General features: G+C 39.0%; 1 protein-coding gene across 1 annotated transcript in view; it reads right to left on the bottom strand.

The window, feature by feature from the left end:
* lmo1 (LIM domain only 1) overlaps nucleotides 1-20,873 on the bottom strand; it is a 39,325-nt gene extending 18,452 nt beyond the window's left edge. Inside the window, exon 1 of the mRNA XM_084716758.1 lies at nucleotides 20,094-20,873. Coding sequence (XP_084572884.1) covers nucleotides 20,094-20,115 — 22 coding nt within the window. The 5' untranslated portion in view covers nucleotides 20,116-20,873. The remainder of the gene's footprint in view (nucleotides 1-20,093) is intronic.
* Between the last annotated feature and the right edge of the window lie 200 nt (nucleotides 20,874-21,073).

Genomic DNA, 21,073 nt, shown 5'->3' on the forward strand with positions numbered 1-21,073 from the left:
ACTTTAGAGACGCGAAGAGGTACATTTTGTCCGGACCAGATTAAGTTTTTATTGTCGTTTTTCTATAGCAGGAAAGTACGCACAAATGCAGCAGTGTAATATTATGTGTGAATTCTGTAGTTAGGCCAGCATTTTGTATGTATTGGCATCTATAAAGACCCATTTTAACAACACATTATACTGAGTTTGATATGAAATGTCACTGTGTTAGTGCTGCACTTTAAAGACATGCACAGGTACATTTTGTCTGCAGCAGATAAAGTTTTTATTTTCATTTCCTTAGCAGGGGAGTATGCACAATCGCAGCAGTGTAATGTTAAGTGTGAATGGGTCATTCTGTAGTTGGGGCTGCCATTTTACAGTAACTTCTGTGGTTGGCTCAGTGATAAACACAACCTCGGCTAGTAACAAGGGACTGCTTCACTCTGTGCGCTCTTTTTCTCTGCTAAGGCTGTCAAGTTCGTTCTCTTTCACGAAAACCTTCTACCACTTTTCAAAGGACTTTGTTGGAATAGAAAAGCATATTTCCTCTCTTTCTCTGTGTCTCTCTCACATGCACACACACACACACAGATCTGTACACCTAAGTGGACTCGCAAAGTACCTTATTGGATCCAGATTTGCTCTGCAATTTTTGGCCATCCACACATCAATAATGCTATGAATGTAATATAATTAGCATTTCCCCTTTTAAAAAAGAGGTGAAAGAAATAGGAGAGCTTGTTAGTCAAATTTATGGCTTTGGTTTATATGTCAGTAAGTGCTCCAGTGGTGTTGAGCCATCTTATTTCTTTATCAGAAGTGGAAAGGAGAGGCTTATTGGTTCAGTGCTGGCGATGGGAGCCATCAATTAGTGTTCTGCCTGCCCTCCAGCTCCCTCAACCCCCTCCCCTCTCCAAAACAGGCCCCTTGAAGCTGGCGCATTAGGATCACAAAACCTGCTATAAATACCAATGTTCAGTGTAAATGAAGCTAAAAAGCTTCAAATTCAAGCCACACTGGGTAAGGGTGGACTCTTCTACCTGCATTTCATGGCTTGTTAGGGGAGCTCTCTGCAGGTATGCCAACAGTGCTCGCCTGACAGACTTCTACAGAACTAAAAACAGTCTTAATGAGGAGAGAGAAAATGCCTGTGTGTGTGCGAGAGAGAGCCTGTGTACATGTGTATGTGTGTATGCTTTAAAGCTTGTGCAAAGAAAAAAAAAAAAAAGAAAGGAGTTGCTGCAATTCCCTCGGGGATCACAAAAATCTTTAATTTGCCTTTTATGACACCTAATTAGTTATTCTACTCAAAATCTTTGCTTTAAATAAGAGAACTAATTATACAAAAAGGTCGTTCCTCCACCTCCAGAGAACTACTCCTAATTGGTTGAGACCACCACCCGCCACACACTCCTTAAACATATCACGTGTGTGTTTTACATCACATTTGAAAAGGCCAAAGCTTAACCTATTCTGGAATTACTGCATGCTACTCACCATCTCTGTTGTATGCACACTTTGTCTAAAACTAGAGCTGGAATGTTTAATCAATTAATCGATTATTAAATTAATGGCCAACTATTTTGACAATCAATCATAATCAAGAGATTCTAAATTCTCTGATTTCAGTTTCTTAAATGTGTTTCTCCTCTAAACTATGACAATAAAATAAATATCTTTGGTTTGTGGGTAAAACAAGATATTTGAGGATGTCATCTTAGGCTTTGGGAAACAATAATTGTCATTTTTCACCATTTTATGACAAAAACTGTTAAACAATGATTCAATCAGTTATGATTCCGATATCTGAATTTAGATATCTGTGATACTGCTACAGTACCGATACCAGCACTCTATTTTTCTTGATGCTTACGATTATTTATTATTGTGATGATTATTAGTGGTAGTGGTTTTGGTAGTAGCAATAGTAAGATTACATGAGATTGAAACTGAACTTCAGTCTGGAAAGCTTGTGTAATTGTGCATTGTTTACGATCATGTTTACAAGAGAGCATGACAAATACCTGGCATTGGAATATGGAATATATGGAATATGGATTGGTGGTGCTAATCTGATACCCAATAAATGACTTATGTCTGTATGGGGCCCAGATATCAATATTGGATTGGATCAGTCACATCTGGAGCTGCGTATTTTAGTTTAAAAAATTACAACACTCGTGCCAATACCAGTACCCTTAAAGTGATACCAGTACCAATAGTGTACGTATTACTATTTAATACTGTTGCTGTCCACGCTGAAGTTTTTTTCCATGCTTGATGTGGTGCTTTATCATGTCACTCCCAGTTTTTCCTGAATTATTCCCAGTTGTTCCTGAAATAATCATTCAGTATTTTCCCAACTTATTTTTATCAGATGGCACAGATGTGTAGTATAGCCTTACTCTTGAATGTTTTGGTGGCATCTCTGCACATTGAACTGACAACTCTGTCACATACACTGTGCAAAGCCATAGTAATATTTCCTACATCTGGATACAAAAAAGGATCACATGCAGGTATTGTTTGACCCAGAGAGGTTTCTATACTCCTTGGTACTGGATTATTTCAGTTGATACTTTCAAATAGAAATAGTCCCATCATCGTCTCAGTGTGAACAAGGTTCTGTGTTTGCAGTTTGTCTGACATTCATGTCTTCATGCTTATGTCCCGGTCCTTCAAGCCTGACTGTAAGAGAGATATCTCAATGGAGAAATGTCTTCCAGAAAACCAGCATGCACATTCAACTTGAAGCCATTTCAGGGAACAAACATGGTTTTGATGTCTTCTACCAAAGCAGCCTCTGGAAAACAGCTTTAATAGTAGTGTAGCAAGCACTAGCTCAAACCTACTAAACAAAGAGCAGTGACAGAAAAAAAAATGAGTGTGTAAAGTAAATGTCTTTTCAATTCCCTTAATGCCATGAGACATTTTCTTGCACCTGTCACCACTCCCGGCGCTATGTGAAACTGTGGAGTAGAACAGAACCTCCCATGCTTGCCACCTCCCAGAAAGAAAAGCTGCATTATGAAAGGAAGCAGCAGACTAGGAGGCAGCCTCCACTTAATCCAATCCATTTAACAGATACAAGTGCCACTGACCTTCCAGTGTCATTTGATGTCACCAAAAGCATGCCTCTCCACATCACGATTCATTCTCCAACAAGGGATGCATTTTACCCCTCAAAGTGGAGAGACAGCACTTGCCCTGCCAAATATCCTTCCTGAGAAGGAATTTAATTTGCCATTAGTACTGTGTGTAAAGGCCTGTCATCTCTGCCTTCTTCCATCCATCTACTTTCTTTAAGATTGTATCTTTCAAGAATATGTACAGTTAGTTTTTCTCAGCCCTAGCAGTCTGTCAGAGCATGTATTTTCCATTATAGAGATAGCATCCGATTTCTCTGTTACCCCATTTAGACTTCCGTCTTTACAGCTATCAAAAAATCACATCAGTCTGCTAACCTTTTTTTGATATATTTAAGGTTTTAAAAAAGAAAATACGCTGTTTGGAGCACTCGAGGAAATGTTTGATATTGGAGAAATACAATTATCACATAGACATGGAAAACACACATTTCCTCAGACTGGACAAGAGTGTGTGGAAAGACAGATGACTTTCCCCATAACCTTTTTTCTTATCATTGTCACTTAAATGTTTGATTGCTATATTTTAAACAAGTGAGCAGGTGCTTGGATATTATGCTGCATATATGTCATTGTATACAGCTTCCCACTGTGTCAGCCTCAGCCATCAGCCATGCTGTGTCTTGTATGGTTGTTCTGATGCTGAAACCAGTACTGGGAATGGAAGAAGGACCAGTATGTAGGATTCAGTGGTATCAAGTTATGAGCATGCAGATTGCAAACACTCAACTCAAAAACTCAAAAAGCAAAGTGCCCGCAGAACTTGTAAGACATGTGTTTGTTTTGTCTATTGTGGGCTACTGTAAAAACAAGGTGGTGCAAGATGGCAGCTTCCACGGAAGTGGACCTGCACCATCTGTAGATATATACGGCTCATTCTAAGGTGATAAAAAACCCAATGATTTTTTATTTTCAGGTGATTATACATTAATGAAAACATTTCTACCATATCTCCTGTGAATCTTTAACACATTCGGTAACAGCCAGTTTGCAAACATCAGGTATTGGAACGGCCACGAGGTATCGGAATCTCTAGGTCACGTGGACTCTTAAAAGATTAATTATTGCCTTGACATATATTACTGTGGGTGTAAAACCAGGGAATAATAATAATAATGATCCCAAAAAACAAATTATGTCACTTGCTAAATTCTACACTGCCAGTGCTACTGTCTCTGTATTTATTTTATAGTTTTACGGAGGGCTGCGTCTAGCAGTTATTTTCTTTATCAATTAATCTGCCAATCGTCTGTTAAGGACCAAAATTAGTCTGGACGTTGTTGCATAGACCTACAACCAAATCAGAGCAAGGAACACATTATTCTTCTTAACAAAAGCTGTAAATGCAGTTGTTTCTTCTTCTTTTAGAGAACAGAAACAGTTCCACATAAGCGGCGCTGCGGCAGCCATCTTTGTTCATCGTTGTTTGGGAGGGTCCAGACCATCGAATCCGTTCACTCCACTGAGTTGGCTATTTGTAACAAGCTGACAAGTCAGTCTGATATCAGGCTACCAAAATGCCTCAACAGCCAGTAAGGTTGTGCTTCTCTGTACTGCACAGCAGAAACCCTGCCCCATATTAGATAAATGGTTGTGATTGGCCAGATGAGATGGAAATCTGTCTGAAGGGGAGGGAGGACATGTGTATCTGCCAGAGTGCATGAAACATGAGCTCGCATGACCTTTGTCTGGTTCCCAGGCTTTTCAAAACACAAAGATATTTCATTTTTAACTATATTAAAATGGGAAAACAAAAAAATTTAAAGACTTGAGAAACTGGAACCATTGAATGTTGAATCAAAATAGCTGCCACATAATTTTAATGTTGAGCAACTAATCAACTAATAATTTCGATTCTCGTTTCATGTGCATGCACTGAAATTGTATAGAGGCTGGCTCACAAATTCATAGTGTACTTCACTACCCTACTATACACATGATCCCAGTGGAGCAGCTGCTCTCACAGGCACTCAGCCTTAATGACAGAGGGGACAGTTACATCTGATTCTGTGTTTTTCTTTTTTTAAAAAATGTCTTTTGATCAATTAAAAGCACTGACGCCATGGTGTGATGCAGACATTGCTGGTTCATGGGGAGGTAAAGGATCTTGATGAGAATCACTCAGCCTTCCTGACACATGGAGAGGGAGGTGGGCTTTCAAGGAGGTGGAAGCTGGCCCTGGGTGGGCCTCCTCTCAGGGGCCCCTATAATTCCAACTCCCAGCTGCAGCAAATAAGCCACCGTCAGCATGGTGAATACACACACTGGGATGCTCAGGGAAATTAGATACTACACTACAAAAATACTACACTACAAAATTATTGCATTTGTCATCATCACCATCGCTTAATTCAAAGCATTCGTGCAAAAGACATCAAGCAGACCACTAATGGCCTACAATGAATCTATAAACTTCTGCATGACTGAATTAATCTTCTTGATTAAATTATATTACATTATATTATACAGCTTTAATACTCAACTCTGATTGGGCAATTACAGCAGACTAAGGTCTGTTATTTAGAAACAGTAGGCCGTTGCTATGAGTAACAAACCGTTGCTATGGAGTCAGTTCTGATCGTATGCTGTGTCAGAAATCACATACTATGAGTACATATGCCAAAGCAGTAGTATGTATCTTTTCGGACACACTGCTCAGTGCATATCATGTCACTTCTTGAGAGCCTTCTCGGTTGGAGTCACGTAACCATGGTAACCCATGCAATTAAGTTATTTATATGAAATATATGTAAATATATATTACACCTAGCAAAATGAAACCTTGCCTACTTTTAAGTTGAAGACTTATTGATGTTAAGCCAAAGCTGTTTTGGTCGCTGTCTGCCTTTGTGTGTTTTTATTATTGTCATGGTCGCATTGTGGGATATTTAAGCTAACATAGTGTAAAGTGCTTGCATACAGTAATATTTCACCAGAAATAGTATGCACCTCGTGTACTATTGGGAATACTGAGGTTTCAGACATATTAAAAAATGCACATACTGTTTTAGTGTAGCATAGCCCCAATCAGCACAATAATTTTTAATTTTATATTTGTGCCAAATAATTGATTCTTTTTGATTTGGTTCTTAAATACTTGTTTAAAACAATACAATATCCATTAATTGTAGTATCAAAAGTACCATAACTATTTAAAAAGAAAATATCTAAGGGCTCGTTCAAGACATTTCAGTTCAGTTCAGTCTTTATTGTCATGCCTGAAATTAGGCTTACAGCAAAACCATGTTCAGTGGCTTTTTCTGCACCAACACTGTGCAAGAATAAAATGATCCTATTTTGTGTGCCCAGGACTCTTTTTCCTTTTTACTGTGGTTTCAAAAGAGGTGTCTATTATAGTTTTCTTTTAAAAGAGTTTTGTATCAAAATGTAAAATTCTGGTATAGTGACTATTGCAGTAAGATGCTGTGCAATAAGCAGGATAAGTGAGAGGGTCTTTATTGCAAAATAAAACTCTTCAATGTGATTCAAGACAACTCCACGCATCACCCTGTCTGGGTTTATTTTGCAATAACGACACGCTTACTTCATTATCCCTTACATATTATATTATATTATATTGTTATATTCTTACACAGCTGTGTTAAATGCTCAATTCTGATTTGTCAGTTACAATTACTGTTGCTGTGGACACAATTCTGATCATAGACTCAGGAGGAGCAATGAAATATTTTTTTTAAACTGATATTTTGTGTCAGTTTTTTTTTTTTTTTTTGAATAAGTACCTGTGTCTCTTCGCATCAGGGTTTAATTTGCAATAATGATCCACTCACTGTACATTATCCCTTACATATTATATTATATTATATTATATTATATTATATTATATTATATTATATTATATTATATTATATTATCCGTTCTATGGATGTTAAGAGATAAAACAATATAGAGTGGAAAAAAATACAACGTTGGTACTGTACTGCCAAACACCTCAGCTAGTCTGCAGCTTCGAAGCTGTGGGGGCTGATTTAAACCCCACTCTTTTATTTTTCAGCCACCACTGTAAATGCCGTGGCCATGGCAATCCCAAATAAAATTTGTCCTCAGGCCAAGGTGTCTGCCACTAAGGTTAATAGGGATCTCATGCAGATGTCTTGCCATTGTGTGCATGAATCAGCCCCTTTCATTCAGCTTCCGTCATTGCTGTAATTGAGCCCATAGATATGTTCCTCTATTGCCAAGACAAAATACAAGACATCTGGTAATAATATCAGCTGGAATACACATGCCAAATGAAAGCAGACTGATGAGTGTATTCTGAATGATAAGCAAAATAAAGACCACTGATTCACTGTGTGATTCATGTGCCTGTCCTTAGCTGCAGCATATGCAAGGAGTAAAAGAAAAGATATGCATGAACACACACACCCACAGAGAGAAACACACAGACACACGCTCTGTCTCTTGCTCAAATAAGGTAGTTTTCTTACAAGGCCCAAGTCAATATTACATTTCATACTGCTGGTGTTTTTTTCTTCTGTAAGAGCCTTCTATGTTACTGTACGGCGTGCTACATTTCCAGATGGTTGTGTATGAATGCTGGGGTCTGTGAGGTGATTTCTGGGACTGTATGCATGCTATGATTATGACATAATTAACACCCACAGTAAGTGGGAGAACGAGCAGACAGGGCTGGTGCGGATGAGGAGGGGACTGTTCATTAACAAGATGCACTCTCTCAAACTTTGCAGCTTGCTGTGGCTAATAAGCCCCGGTGAAACGGAGCCCAGCCGTCCCTTGCATTGACCCTGGCACTGCCCAGGATAAGGGAGGGTTTTGTCTCCTGGAATAATTGCTCTTTTCACATGTTACAAGTGTCCTGACCCCCACGGTCGGCAGCCACTTTCCCTACCATAATTACTCCTGATCCGCTCCAAATGAGTCAGCCGCATTAGGGCTGCAATAACACTGGCCCAGCTTCAAGCGCGGCATGGGGAGTCTCAGCAGAGCAGCCTGGAACAGGACTGCCTTTTCTCCCAGCCCACGGTCATTTCCATCACGTCAGAGGTGCATTTCTTACACTTGAAGTCAGCACGAAGGCCCTGGGCCCTTTTCTGAGGCTTACAGAAGGCATTGTTAGCTCCTGGTGCTCACTACTCAGTGTGGTTTGGCAGCAGTCTCCATCCCAATTAACGGAAAACTTCATTAGGGTGTTTTTCCACACTTTTCAGCCCCCTATTATTTTTAATTTATTCACATGGGGTTAATTAAAAGAAATGTATCACAGAGATATGCAACAGCTTTCTAATTAAATTCATTGCTGCTTTTTTTTAAAGACATGAAACTGGCAGAGTTTCCAAATTATTACAGAAGGCGACTTGTTCCAACACTTGGTTGCTCAGTAGTGGGGTGAGATTAGAGCTCTGCAAGGTAAGCTGTCAACAGCAGAAAGGGAGTGAGAGTGCGAGAGATGGGGCAGGAAAATGAGAGTGAAGGAATAAGATGAATGAGGAGGAGGAGAAAAGACACAAACATTCACAGGTTTATCGTGCAGCGTTACCCCAAATAAACCCACGAAAGCTCTTAAAGAGCGAGGACTGTCAGAGTGTTGACAGGGGAAGGGGAAGATTTGGGGCTGCATCTAGCCAATCACATGTGGGAGTGATGTTTGGCTTTGTCTGGTGCTGGTCTGAGCTGTTTAGTTCTTAAAGCTGTCCATTTTGCAATTTTTTCATTTAAAGGAGAGAGATGTAACATATTAAACATAATAAATCATAAAATTACCATGATATGTCATCAAAAATTAAGGAAAATAAGTTGAAATACTCTCTACTCTCACAATAAAGCTACAGCTGTGGTGTCCTTTGAAATTTCCATTCCGGGCTGGAATGACTGTTTTTATTTGCTCGTTTCATGTTAATTACACTTCAAATTAATGCCAAATGTTCACTGAATGAGTTAGTGTCTGTTTATGAGTCATAAGAAATCATCAAATAATCTTTTAGAAGGAGTAGATTTTTATAAGGGATAAAATTGAGCAACGTGAATTAAGAGTGAAAAAAAAGAAAAAAATCGATTCTCCTAAGCACTGTGATTCTTATTTTTATGATTCCTGTATCAATTTTCTTATTTATATAAATAACTAGCGCTTAGTTCGTTGATGCTAACACATAATGTGAGCTCCCATTGATGTGCTAACGGAAATTAGCATCGTGATTACAGTAATATTATCTTAACAAACGTATCCATTTTACTTCACATGCTTCACATAAAACGACGTGTGCTCATACTAACATACGTATGTTTCCCCGGATCTTTGGAAAAAAATTAACAGCTGCTGACTTGACATTGTTAACTCAGTCTGTTACTCTGGCTTCAACACTCCACAATGATCTGCTACAGCAACCTCAAAGGGTCAAAACTCAAACTCCCAAAGGACTTAATAATACAGCTACCTTTGTAGAGGTATTGCCTGCCAGGAGAGGGCAACGCATATATTTATTTTATTTATTGTCCAGTACTTTATGAGTAGAAGCAGCAAGATTTAGCACAGCTATAGCTAGATGTAGACGGTCAAGTCCACGGTTTTGAAAGGACAGTTTCAAAGTGTGAAGGATGATCATTTAAAGGCTAACATTGTGCTGTGTGCAGTTTCCAGGGGCTCTATTCATTTTAGCTTAACATATTAATTATTATTTTTATGCCACCAGCTTACTGAACAGCTAAATGTAGTAATGTTAACTTCAAAAAGTATTTTCTTTACTACTTTTACATGCAGTGTAGCAATGATGCTGCTGAAATAATTCTCAGAGAGGCTGACTAATGTGATGTGGATTGTTTTTGGCAACAGGAATCATGGTATACAATCTCTAGAAGGGTATGATTCAACTTTTTCACATGGTCTAAGGTTAAAAAAACAAAAAACAAAACCCTGCAATACTTGTAGAATTATAATATTTAAGAATCACAATACATCTTGAATCAGCACCCAGGTTTCATGATAATATCCAATCAGGAGATAAGTTTACCGTCTCGGTCTCAAAGAAGGCTGGCAAGCAGTAAGGCAGGCGGTGACTGAACTCCAACCTCAGAGAGTGTATTTTCAGAGCAATGGGCTTTTGTTTCCAAGGTAACAGGCCTATCTTTACACTGACAGACAATTGACAGTTATAAACAACTCATCAAATTATAGTGTAGGACTCATCATCACTTGTTATTGTCGAATTATAATGTTGCGCTCATGTTGTGCTCCTTCAGCGTTCCTGCAGCCTGCCTGAGCTTCCTGAAGTCTGAGGATGAGGGGGTGGGAGGAAACGACTTGCTTCAACCATAGATCGTATAATAAATAGGATTTAATATACCGTTTAAGGCACCGGCTCACTATTTGGACTGCAGAATGCAATTGTTACATTGCTCCTGTAAGTGCAAGCTGTGCATGCATCTTCATCTTTAGTCCTCGTACACCAGCCGCAAGATCAGCTGACAAAAATCCTTTCAAACTATAACACTTTCAAACTTTGATGGACGATGCAATCTTATCTGCCACTTCACGATTCCTGGCAAAAAAAATAAAAAAAATAAAATAAAAAAATCAAACTATTAGACCTGTCACAGCCACCTTCCGCCATCCGGAACAGAATAATGCACAAACACTTTTAGTCCGCATTAAAAATGCATTTGGAGAGGAATAAATGTAGCCCTCTAAAGTTTGTGTCACTCATGAGGTCAGGAAGTGATGTACAAAATCCTCCCCACTCCCCAGCAATTACTGCACACTTATTATTTCAAAGGATATGCCAGGAGACAGGTGTGCCATTCAGGGTCCTCAGTGTGTCGAAAATGGAGGGGAAGAAGGAACACCATACTGTGGCGCACTGTGTGAGGCTCTTTAATCTTGAATAATGCAAATTCCCCACAGGGGGCAGTTATTTGGCAGCACGAGCCTCTAATGTCATTCAACTCCCACACCTGATGGGGCAAATAATGAGGGTGGTTGGGTGGGTGCAGTTAGGGAAGAGGAGGGCTTCATGAAGATTGGGTGTGATGTCATGTAGGATGGTGAAGTAAAGTGTCTCATATAGTGCAACCTAAACCTCACAAGAGAGGAATATTGTAGATGACGTTTGATGTTTCATTAAGAAGATGGCTTGCTTTTAATGAATTCCTTTTAACACTTTTATATTACCTCATAATATAAAGACGGGTCCTGTTTCTTCAGGGAGTGATTCTGGTTACTGGCTAAAATCAAATGGCAATTCAACTACAGACGCCTGGTCAAATGAAATGAAATAAAATGAAATGAAAGAGGTGTTATTGGAACAGGGAAACGTCTATGGTCTTACAAGTAGGTTTCACTTAAAAGCTACTACAAGGAACTTATATCTTCTTGGTTTTGGAGCCACCTATGGACAAAAACAGTAGTGTTCCCACTGTAATGCCCACAGAATTTCATGTCAAAAATAGAATTATCTACATAAAAATCTCCTCATGTTTCTTTTTAACTGGCTAATGTGGTACTCACTGTAACTTTGGCTGGATAAATGTAAACACAAGCTTGTTTCGTCTGATTTGATGAGAATCTGATTGGGAAGACGCATTAAGAATAATTATATAGGAATAGCTGATGTATCGGTATTGAACTGAGGCAGAACAAAACTTCTTGAAATACTATAGCTATTTCTTTGTTGGCCAAAACATAGGTGACAAAAATATTAATCTGGCACTTAATTTGACTTATATACTATCTGCTAAATTGGAGGGGTGGGATTTATGACCCTTACTGCAGCCAGCCACCAGGGGGTCAATAGAGCACACAGTGAAGAAGTTACTACTTTATTTGACTACATTTACCGTGAACACTGACTGTACATCCACATGAAAAGTGCAGAATTTTCCCTTTAATGTTGAGTTCAGTGGGAATGTGCGTGGATGGCGGCTATTCTTTAAATTTGTGGTTGCAAACATCATAGTTAAATGCTGATTAAATCATGAACTTCAATATCCAAAACCTAATCTACTAGCTTTAAGAGGGAAAGAACTACCCCCTTAATCACAGACTTTAATTAGCTATTTAAGATTTGATTTACTGAAGGTCATCCAATAAGAGATTAGTTCTCAGCAAGTTGGCTCTTATTTAAGAGAAGGCACCCCGGGCTTTTCTATTTACCAACAAGATGGCTCTAACATCTTAAGAAAGTGTGCAGCCTCCGTCCTCCATTTCTCTGGATTCTTGTACTAAAAAGCAGCTCTTAGCAGGCTTTTAATTTTGTTGTGTTTGACCTAAATAAAATGCATGTGACATTTTGTTTTTTTGCCAGAAAATAGCCAAGTAAAGGTCATTTTAAGTTGCATTATAACTGCATATTGTATGTGAAAGTGTGTGAACCCCCCCACCCCACAAAAAAAAAGCAATTTATAGGCCTGCAAATTACCAGTTGTCCACTGACATAAAAACAACTTGTGATTTACCTGCTGTAAAGTGCACACATGTTGTTATTCTGAATGGCATTTTCATCCTCTGGCTGGGAAAGCAGGTAAGAAAGTGGAAAATGGATCAGAAATGAGAAACAGGCTGTATATCTGTCTGAGATGCAGCAAAGATCAGTTAGCTCTCACTTAAGGCCAAAAAGAAAACTGAATACTGTGATGGGAATACAGTAGAGTGGTGTATGAAAGACATTTACAGCCAATGCCCCACTAGCAGCCCCTAGAGGCGGTGCTGCTCCGTACACCCACGAGAACAAAGTGTCTTTCACTGACCAATCAACACTGCCGACCTCAGAGCCACGTATTCACACAGACAGATTAAAAACAAATGAAAAATACTCAGCAACAATGAACAGGGCTTTAGCAAATGGGAAATATGGCATCGACAAGATTTCCTGCTGTCGCTGTTGATGTGTGCATTATAGATAAATTCAGTTCAGCTGACCAAAACTATAAATTACAATAATACAGTACATCTATACTGCAGACCAGCTCCAATCAAACCAGTCAACACCTGTTTTACACAATTTACAAGCTCATGGATGTATGTGAAAATAATCAACTGCTGAAAAGTGACATTACTCCACATTTTCCTCTAACAGTGAAATTCTATGCTGTCCATATGTTGCTGCTGTGTACATATGTTGCTATTCTTGAGGAGGAGTAAAGAAGTAGAGGAGTAAAGAAACCAGAAAATATTCACATTTGAGGAGCTGAAATCAGAGAGTTTGGACAATTTTCAAAGAAAAAAAAAGATCCAAACTGATTAATTGATTTTCACAATAGTTGCCAAGTAATTTAATAGTTGACAAGTAATCGATTAATCAACAGATCATTGCAGTTCTACGTCGTTTTGTACAAATCGCTGCAAAAATAAGACCTTTAATATGTTTTTCAATGAAAATGAGAATAATGATGTAAAAATTATCTGTCCCTCTGATATCCCAAACCATACGATATTTTTTCAAAGTCTTTCAGGCTTACTCCTCTCTACCACAACAAAGACACACATCCAGACTAATAAATCGCTGATAAGCTTACTGCAGATACATTGCTATCGGTATACTGTATATGTCGACCAATGAGTGACAAGAAATTTGCCTTGGTCTGACGTAATTTAGAAACCGTATCTCCATTACAAACTGTAAAATGTAATGTTAATTCCTTTACATCTTAGCTTTAAAATAGATGGATACATAGATAAATGCATATATACAGTTCTGCCTTTCATTTAAACAAATATGTATGAAAGGACAGTTTCAGGAGGGATGAAATAAGACCTGTTTAATATTGAATGAATAATAATAGACCTTTTTATTTAAGTCATAAGACAGCATTGAGAGACATCAGTGCAATTATGATTTGAGATTCAGTTGACACATGAATAATGCTCTGTAGTCATCAAATAAACATTGGAACATTCATTTTTCTTCTGCGTCTAAAATCCTTTGAAATATGTCATTTATGCCATTTTTACATTACAGTAACTAAGCATGGTATATGGCTGAATTTATGAGACAGCTTTTTCATATTGTTGTCACATATTACACATAAAATTGTGTAATTTAAATATGTGGAATTACATTAACCCTGACAGCATTAGAGGTCTGATTTCCACTGAGACTTAGCTATACAAAGTGCTTATGTCGCCTTATAGAGTCTAACAGGTGACATGTTTTTATATTACTCCAGGTTGAATAATATTTTTTTTCTCTTCTGAGCATCTTCACAGCTGCCAAAGAACCACAGCCGGTGACAATGTAGTTTTGACATCTGCTCGTCTCAAGAACTTTGCTGCACGTCATGCCACTTTCCCTTCCACCCTGTCGTCTTTACTAAGCCTATGATGACAGAATAAAGGAGAGATGATTTTCCAGAGAGCAGAGAGTAAGCTTTACAGAGTGCATCAGCATGCCAAACAAGTCAGAACAGAGGGCGCACAATAAGTAAACAGGTGAATAAATAACTTCATGTGAGATGATGCGGGAAGTGTGCACATGTGTGTTTGTAGAGGCCTCGATATATATGAATACTTTTTTCCACAAGTGGACGCGAGTGAAGCCAGCTTTGCAGGGACAAGTGGCAGTGAGACCTGCTTCCAACAGGTTCTTCCAACCGATAAATAACTGACAATGTATATACTTAGATGGTTTGTCATTGTCGTTAAAGTTGGATTACATGTTGTTGATGAACACAGTGACATTTTACACCAGTTTAAGTATGGGTGAGGTTATTGGGTTTTTTTTTCTGCAGGCAAGAATAGTTTTGCACGTGTAAACATTACTTCTGTGCAAGTCTGCATTTGTGTCACAGCTTGCGATAAGACATTAGGTTTCTCCAAGGTGGTTTCAAATGTGGTTTAAAGTAACGATTCATCTCAACTTGTCAGCACAGTTGTGGATTTTGTAAAAGGTTTCATTGTAACATTAGGACTGATGTATATCTGCCCTTGTGACTTTCTTTTTTTCTAATATAATTTTCAACGTGGCACCTTCATCTCCGCAACCTTCACTATTCTCACAGACGCATACCAGAAATTCTTCTTGACATTGAAGAAACCATTTGGAGTGAATAAAAACAGAGGAGACTTTAGACAGCACGACAGGGACCGTCCTTTTCCTGCAATGCATGTGGTAGCCAGATCTTGTTGTGAGGATTTGTATGATAACATGGCTAGCACATGGCCTCTGGCAATAATAAAAGAGATGCTCTTACAGCTCAAGAGTGCATAATCGAGTTTGTGTGCCACTCTGATGAGTGCAGCCATTTACATGGAAGGCAGGTGGGCGCGCTCGCTAACACGTGTCTCTTAAGGCTCAATTCAGTCCCTTTGAATTCCGCTAAAATTACAGAAAATGATACAGATCTTGAGCACTCGTAGATGTGAAACAATCAGCACTGATAGGGATCTAGAGATTTAGTGGTGACGGACAAAATTGTCTCCAGTGGGAATTCTGCATTTGTAAGATCAAGAACAGATTAGACGGAATTAAACACGAAAATGGTACAAAAAAAAAAAGGTACATATGTGATTTTATGTAAAAAAATTTTTAGCTTGTCTTAAAGGTAAAATAAGTAGGATTTGTCCGAGCTGTTCATAAATGTGCCAGAAAGATAGTAGATTGTTGAGTCTCTGCTCCGGGATGTCAGATACAGATGTTTTGAGTTGGATAAATATCCTGAACACTGCAAAATAAGAAGAAAATAAGGTAATACAGGCAGAAGGCATGGTCTCTGCAGATACTGACACCACCACACACTTCTAGTCGGTCATAAGTGATGAGTAAAAGGGATTATGTTTATATTAGTCTGTACATTGTGTTTTAGGAAAATATTGCATATTATGCATTTTAACTAAACTGAATAATAAGAACAGCTTTAGTATAATATGGATGATTAAAGCACTGCCGGTGCAAAAAATACAACATGACAAGTAGATCAAGTTATGACCATGTCTGCATCAAGGAAGATTTTCTTTTGCACTTGACCTTTATTTCAACATGCAATCATAAAGAAATGAACATATAAACATAATATAGGTTACACAACAATCAATCCATCTTATTTGGGTTTTGTATAACAGACATTAGCACCCAATTAACCTTAGTAAAGCCAATATGTAATCATCCATATGTTTAACCGTACACATATTCACAGGCCAGTCAAGAAAGATTCATACTGTAATGTTTTGGTACTGTTCTGTGGTGTCTATGCAAATGAAAAATGATTTTTTTTTCCTGCATTCATTTGTGTACAGGTTACATTTGTGACTGTTTAACACACACAAGACTCCTTTGACAATCTATGTTTAAGACAAAATTGGAAAAGTACAGCAAAGACGATTGCAGGTGCCTGTAATAACGCTTTTCTTAAAAAAAAAAAAAAAAAAGCGGCAGTGACTTATCAAACGAAGCAATGTGTTTGTAATATTGTTCAGGGCCCAGAGCACAAAAACCAGACGTAATTTCAATATTTGAAATGGGCAAGTTTAATTTTGAAGTAAGAGCAAACCAATAAGCTGAGAAAATAGCAAATACAGGGGGAGCAAATTGCATTCCTTTGGAAAAGTGAAAAGACTTAAAGAACATATAAAAGTAATCTCCAACTGGAAATTAGAAATCAACCCTCAGAAACCAAATAACAGAAAAGAAATATTACTGTCCACTTTCTAAATCAATATAACATCGCTACAAGACAGTATTACCATGGTAACACCGGTAAAGAATGAAGCAATTCTTATTATTTCAAAATAAAAATCGGAGCCTGAAGCCCAAGTTTTATTACAGCAGCCGACAGATCACCAGTCTGTATTCATCTGGAGCGTTGCTTTTCAATCACATGCTTTATGAATGTACAAATTTCACTGGACAGGATGATAACAGGGTCATAAATTAACAAGCAAAGGTAACCAGACGTTTATCAGTAGCTGGAGGATTTTTATTCTGCTCAGATGTGTGAAGTGTATACTGTAGTTGTGTTAATGTTCAGCAAAAATATGCCTTCAGTGTGGAGACACTTTCTTCTCCTGCAGTTGGTACGAAGAAGGAGAGAAAATGGCTGAGTTGCTTTTTTAAACTCTCAAATTAGACGCAAATTAGAGCCTTCGTATCACAGGGTGGAATAAAATGTTGATGCAGAAATCAGTACATGTGTTGCTTTTCATTACTAACTATGACCTGCATATTAGGTCATTTCACAGAGCAGTGCCTGTATTCCTTTTCCAGTCCTTCTCCGTACTCTGGACTCAGTGCTGTACCACATAGTGTGTATTAGAAGTTAAAGGAGCAATATGTAACAATTGTGTGCCCAAAAATGACTCCTGCAGTCTGAATAGCGAGTTGGAGCCACAGACTGTATATTACGTAGCTTGAATCCCTATTTAATATATGATCTCTGGTTGAAACAAATTGTTTCCCCACGCCCCCTCCTCTCCAGACGTGAAGAAGCTCGGGCAGGATGTAGAAACACTGCAGGAACGCAAGACAAGTGCAACATCGTAAATTGACAATAAAAAGCGACAACGAGTTCTACACTGTAAGTTGATCAGCTGTTTATGACTTTCTGTTGCCTGTTGATGTAAAGTTAAGCCTGTTATCCCGAAAACAAAAGCACACTGCTGCAAAATACACACAAGTTGGAGTTTACTGCCTGCCAAACTCCATTAACATATTGCTAAATTTATCACTTATAAAGATCAACTCCTTCTACAAGATTATTAATGATATCTTACGACTCATAAACAGACACTTACTCATTCGATGAGCATTTAGCATTCAATTTAAGTCTAATAAACATGAAAAACAGTAACTCTGGCTCGGAATAGAAATGTCAGAGGACACTGTGACTGTATAGATGTTGTTGTCAGAGAAGTGAGTATTTCAACGTAGCATGTTTCTTTAATTTATGATGGCAAAACCTGGTAATTTTAAGATAAATAACAGTAAATATATTACAGATGTCTCCTGTAATTCCTTCACATGGTGACAGAAAATCTGAGCAGGTGGCTACATACAGCATGAAACTGAGATAAGAAATATTTCACATTTGATCCTTGTAAGTTATGATTAAAGTTGCAACTGACAGCAGGAATTCTGTGTTATATTTTTGACTCTTAATAGACTGATATAGTGGGAATTGACAGATTTTCTCAATGGAGCTAAGATAAGGGGGTTATTGCTTTTGTAGCACAAATTGTTGCCGACTTTTCAAAGAGAAGTCAGAGTTCAAAAACAGTCTGCCAAACAAGCAGCAGCATTACTGTGTTGCCAACTGGGAACGCAGGCTTTGAACAGGAGACCAGACACACTGATGATCTGTTTTATAGGCCACATAAGGACTGAAATATGAACACTTCAGCAGCAAACACAGGCGTAATAGTGAATCAATCAAGAGAAACAGACAGTAATCATACACATACACCCATGTGGCCACCCAAAACACCGACCCCACACCTCCCACCTCTCTCCGCATAAACACACATCTATTTGTGCAGGCACTAAGTGGATACATTAGACAAGAAGGTTTGAATTGACAAGCCTATAACTTGAGAGCCAATAAACGCTAAGAGGCACCACAATGAAAGAGACCAGATCCAAGCAGCAGCTCTCTGTTGACAACCTGGCCAAAATGCTGGAGCTTGCTGGTCGGGACCAGCAAATAAAGGGTGAAGCTTTTAGGCAATGAGCAGCAGGTGATCTCAGCTTTTCTGCAAGTCCTAATGCTCCTAAAAGCCACTCTCCCTGGTTCTGTAATTGGGCATCAGTAGTTAATGTAGTATTGACTGCATTACATGCTCCTGTGCATCCTTTCCCACTAATGCCATTTGCATCACCTTGTACATTTACCATATTGCTTAGCCAATAACTGTTAAAAGCAATCTGAATCATGAATCATATGAGGGGAACTTTTAGCTAGACAGACATCCAAAGGAGACAATTTACAGTTGACTTAATTTAGGTACATTTGCAACACAACATGGATTCAGCCCAGACAGACCAATTTATGTCTCCGCCGCAACCCTTTTATTGGTTTTTTTTAGACGTGTAAGTGAAAGGATGCTCCGCTAAGAGATATGAAATATCCATTTTCAAACATAAATAATGGGTTACAAATGCATCCATTACTTTTGGAGGAGGAGGAGGAAACCCTGGATAAAACTCAAACGTACAAAAGCTGTACTGTACTTGGATAAATAAGACCAAAAAAAAAAAAAAAAATGTGTTTTAGGTTAGTGGAGTCAGCAGGTGGTCAGGAAAACAAGCCTGAAAAATACTGTTAAAGAAGTGTCAGAAGAACGAAAACTTCATTTCAGAGCATGTAAAGTCACATTTTAATATTTCTATCGTGTTATATAAATGTATTAAAATGCACACACACTCTGTGCACCATTTGGACCTGAAAGTGATAGATGCACTGCACATCTCTGCATCAGTTTAATCCAAAATGGGACGTCATTAGAGGCGAGTTTGATTTAAATTAAAATTAATTAGATTGCCTCACCCATTAACCTAAATACATTGAAATAGATAAGTAATGCGAGTAGGCCTATTTGGATGGAAAGTGAGTGAATGGTCCACGGCGCTATCCATAATTTGCAATCAAGTTAAAAGCACTCTGCTGTCATCTCCCATCCCGTGGTGATGTCAAAGGCTGCCTCGCTAACTTCACAGACGCAAAAAGCACTTAGAGGGAAGGGAAAAGGAAGGGAAAGAAAAGAGGAGCCACATGCACTGCAGAGTAGCCTCAAACTCCGGGGCACACAGCAGACAAATAAACGTTGCAAGTCTTAACACGCTGAACTGCAGTTTTGGCAGGATATTTGTGCAACTTAGTGCAAAAAAAAAAAAGCAGGCAGGTTTCTTTTTCGAAAAAACCCGGAGCTTGTCGCGGGTAAATGGAGGTTGAAAGAGCCAATATCGAGCGGAGGCTGCGGGGAACACTTAACGTGTAAAATGCCACTAGTTTGCCGTGTTACTCCCCGGGTTATATAGCATCCCACGGCCGGGAGATGTTACTCACCCTCTTCCTTGTCCAACACCATCGTCCTGAGGAACGAGGAGTCCTTCCCCGGGCGATCCGTCCTCGGCTCCAGCAGGCTGCACCGCTCGCTCCGCTCCTGGAAATGGCTTTGAAACGCGCGGTTGACTAGACTACGCCTCGATAAATCAAAAACCCTGGAAAGATGAATTGCCGTCTGCACGTTTTTTTTTCCCCCTATCAATAATAATTCATACACGGAATACGGTGGTAATATACGCGGTGAGATGCCCCTATCCGGACTGAAGTGCAGCGCAAATAAACAGCGATCAAACAGCGTTGGGTGCTCTTGATAAATTCCATGCGAATAAAAAGAGGCAAAACAATGAAAAGCGATATAAATCTATTGTCGCCCCTATCTGTAAGTGTGCGCACACGGACGGATCAGGCGCTCAGACTGCACGGCTGAGCTCTTCCTCCTCTCCTCTTAATATTCTCGCTTTCTCGTTCTCATTTGCTCCCAAACAGCAACTATATTCAAACAAATCCAATTGCAAATGTGACAACAGCTAAAAGCAAACTCACGCCGCCTCTCTGCCAGTTCCTCTGCCTCTGCTGCCTCTGCTGCTACTGAATAAATGCGCGCAGTTTCCAGAGACCCTCGGATTCCCCTGTTAATTAAATCAATTCATTATGCTCAGATCTGATTAGCAGCCCTTCCCCCCTCTTTGAATCAATTATTCAATACACAAACATAATTGCTTGTGCCAGAGGTGTCTAAGTATTAGCTTATTTAACTCCAAGGACACTAATTACCCCTAGGGCAAGGGAACTTTTCTCATTAATTCTGACAAAACACAAAAGCACAGCTAAGGGAAAGTGTGTGTGTGTGCGTGTGTGTGTGTGTGTGTGTGTGACTGGTCTGCCTGCCAGTCTGAATGTGTGTGATAGAGAGAGAGAGAGAGCAGGAGGAGAGAGACATTGAGTGAGAGTGATGCTGCTCCATCCATCGGTGCCTGGTA

The sequence above is a fragment of the Lutjanus erythropterus genome, chromosome 1, assembly GCF_056507025.1.
Source record: "Lutjanus erythropterus isolate fLutEry1 chromosome 1, fLutEry1.hap2, whole genome shotgun sequence".
Lineage (NCBI taxonomy): Eukaryota > Metazoa > Chordata > Actinopteri > Lutjaniformes > Lutjanidae > Lutjanus > Lutjanus erythropterus.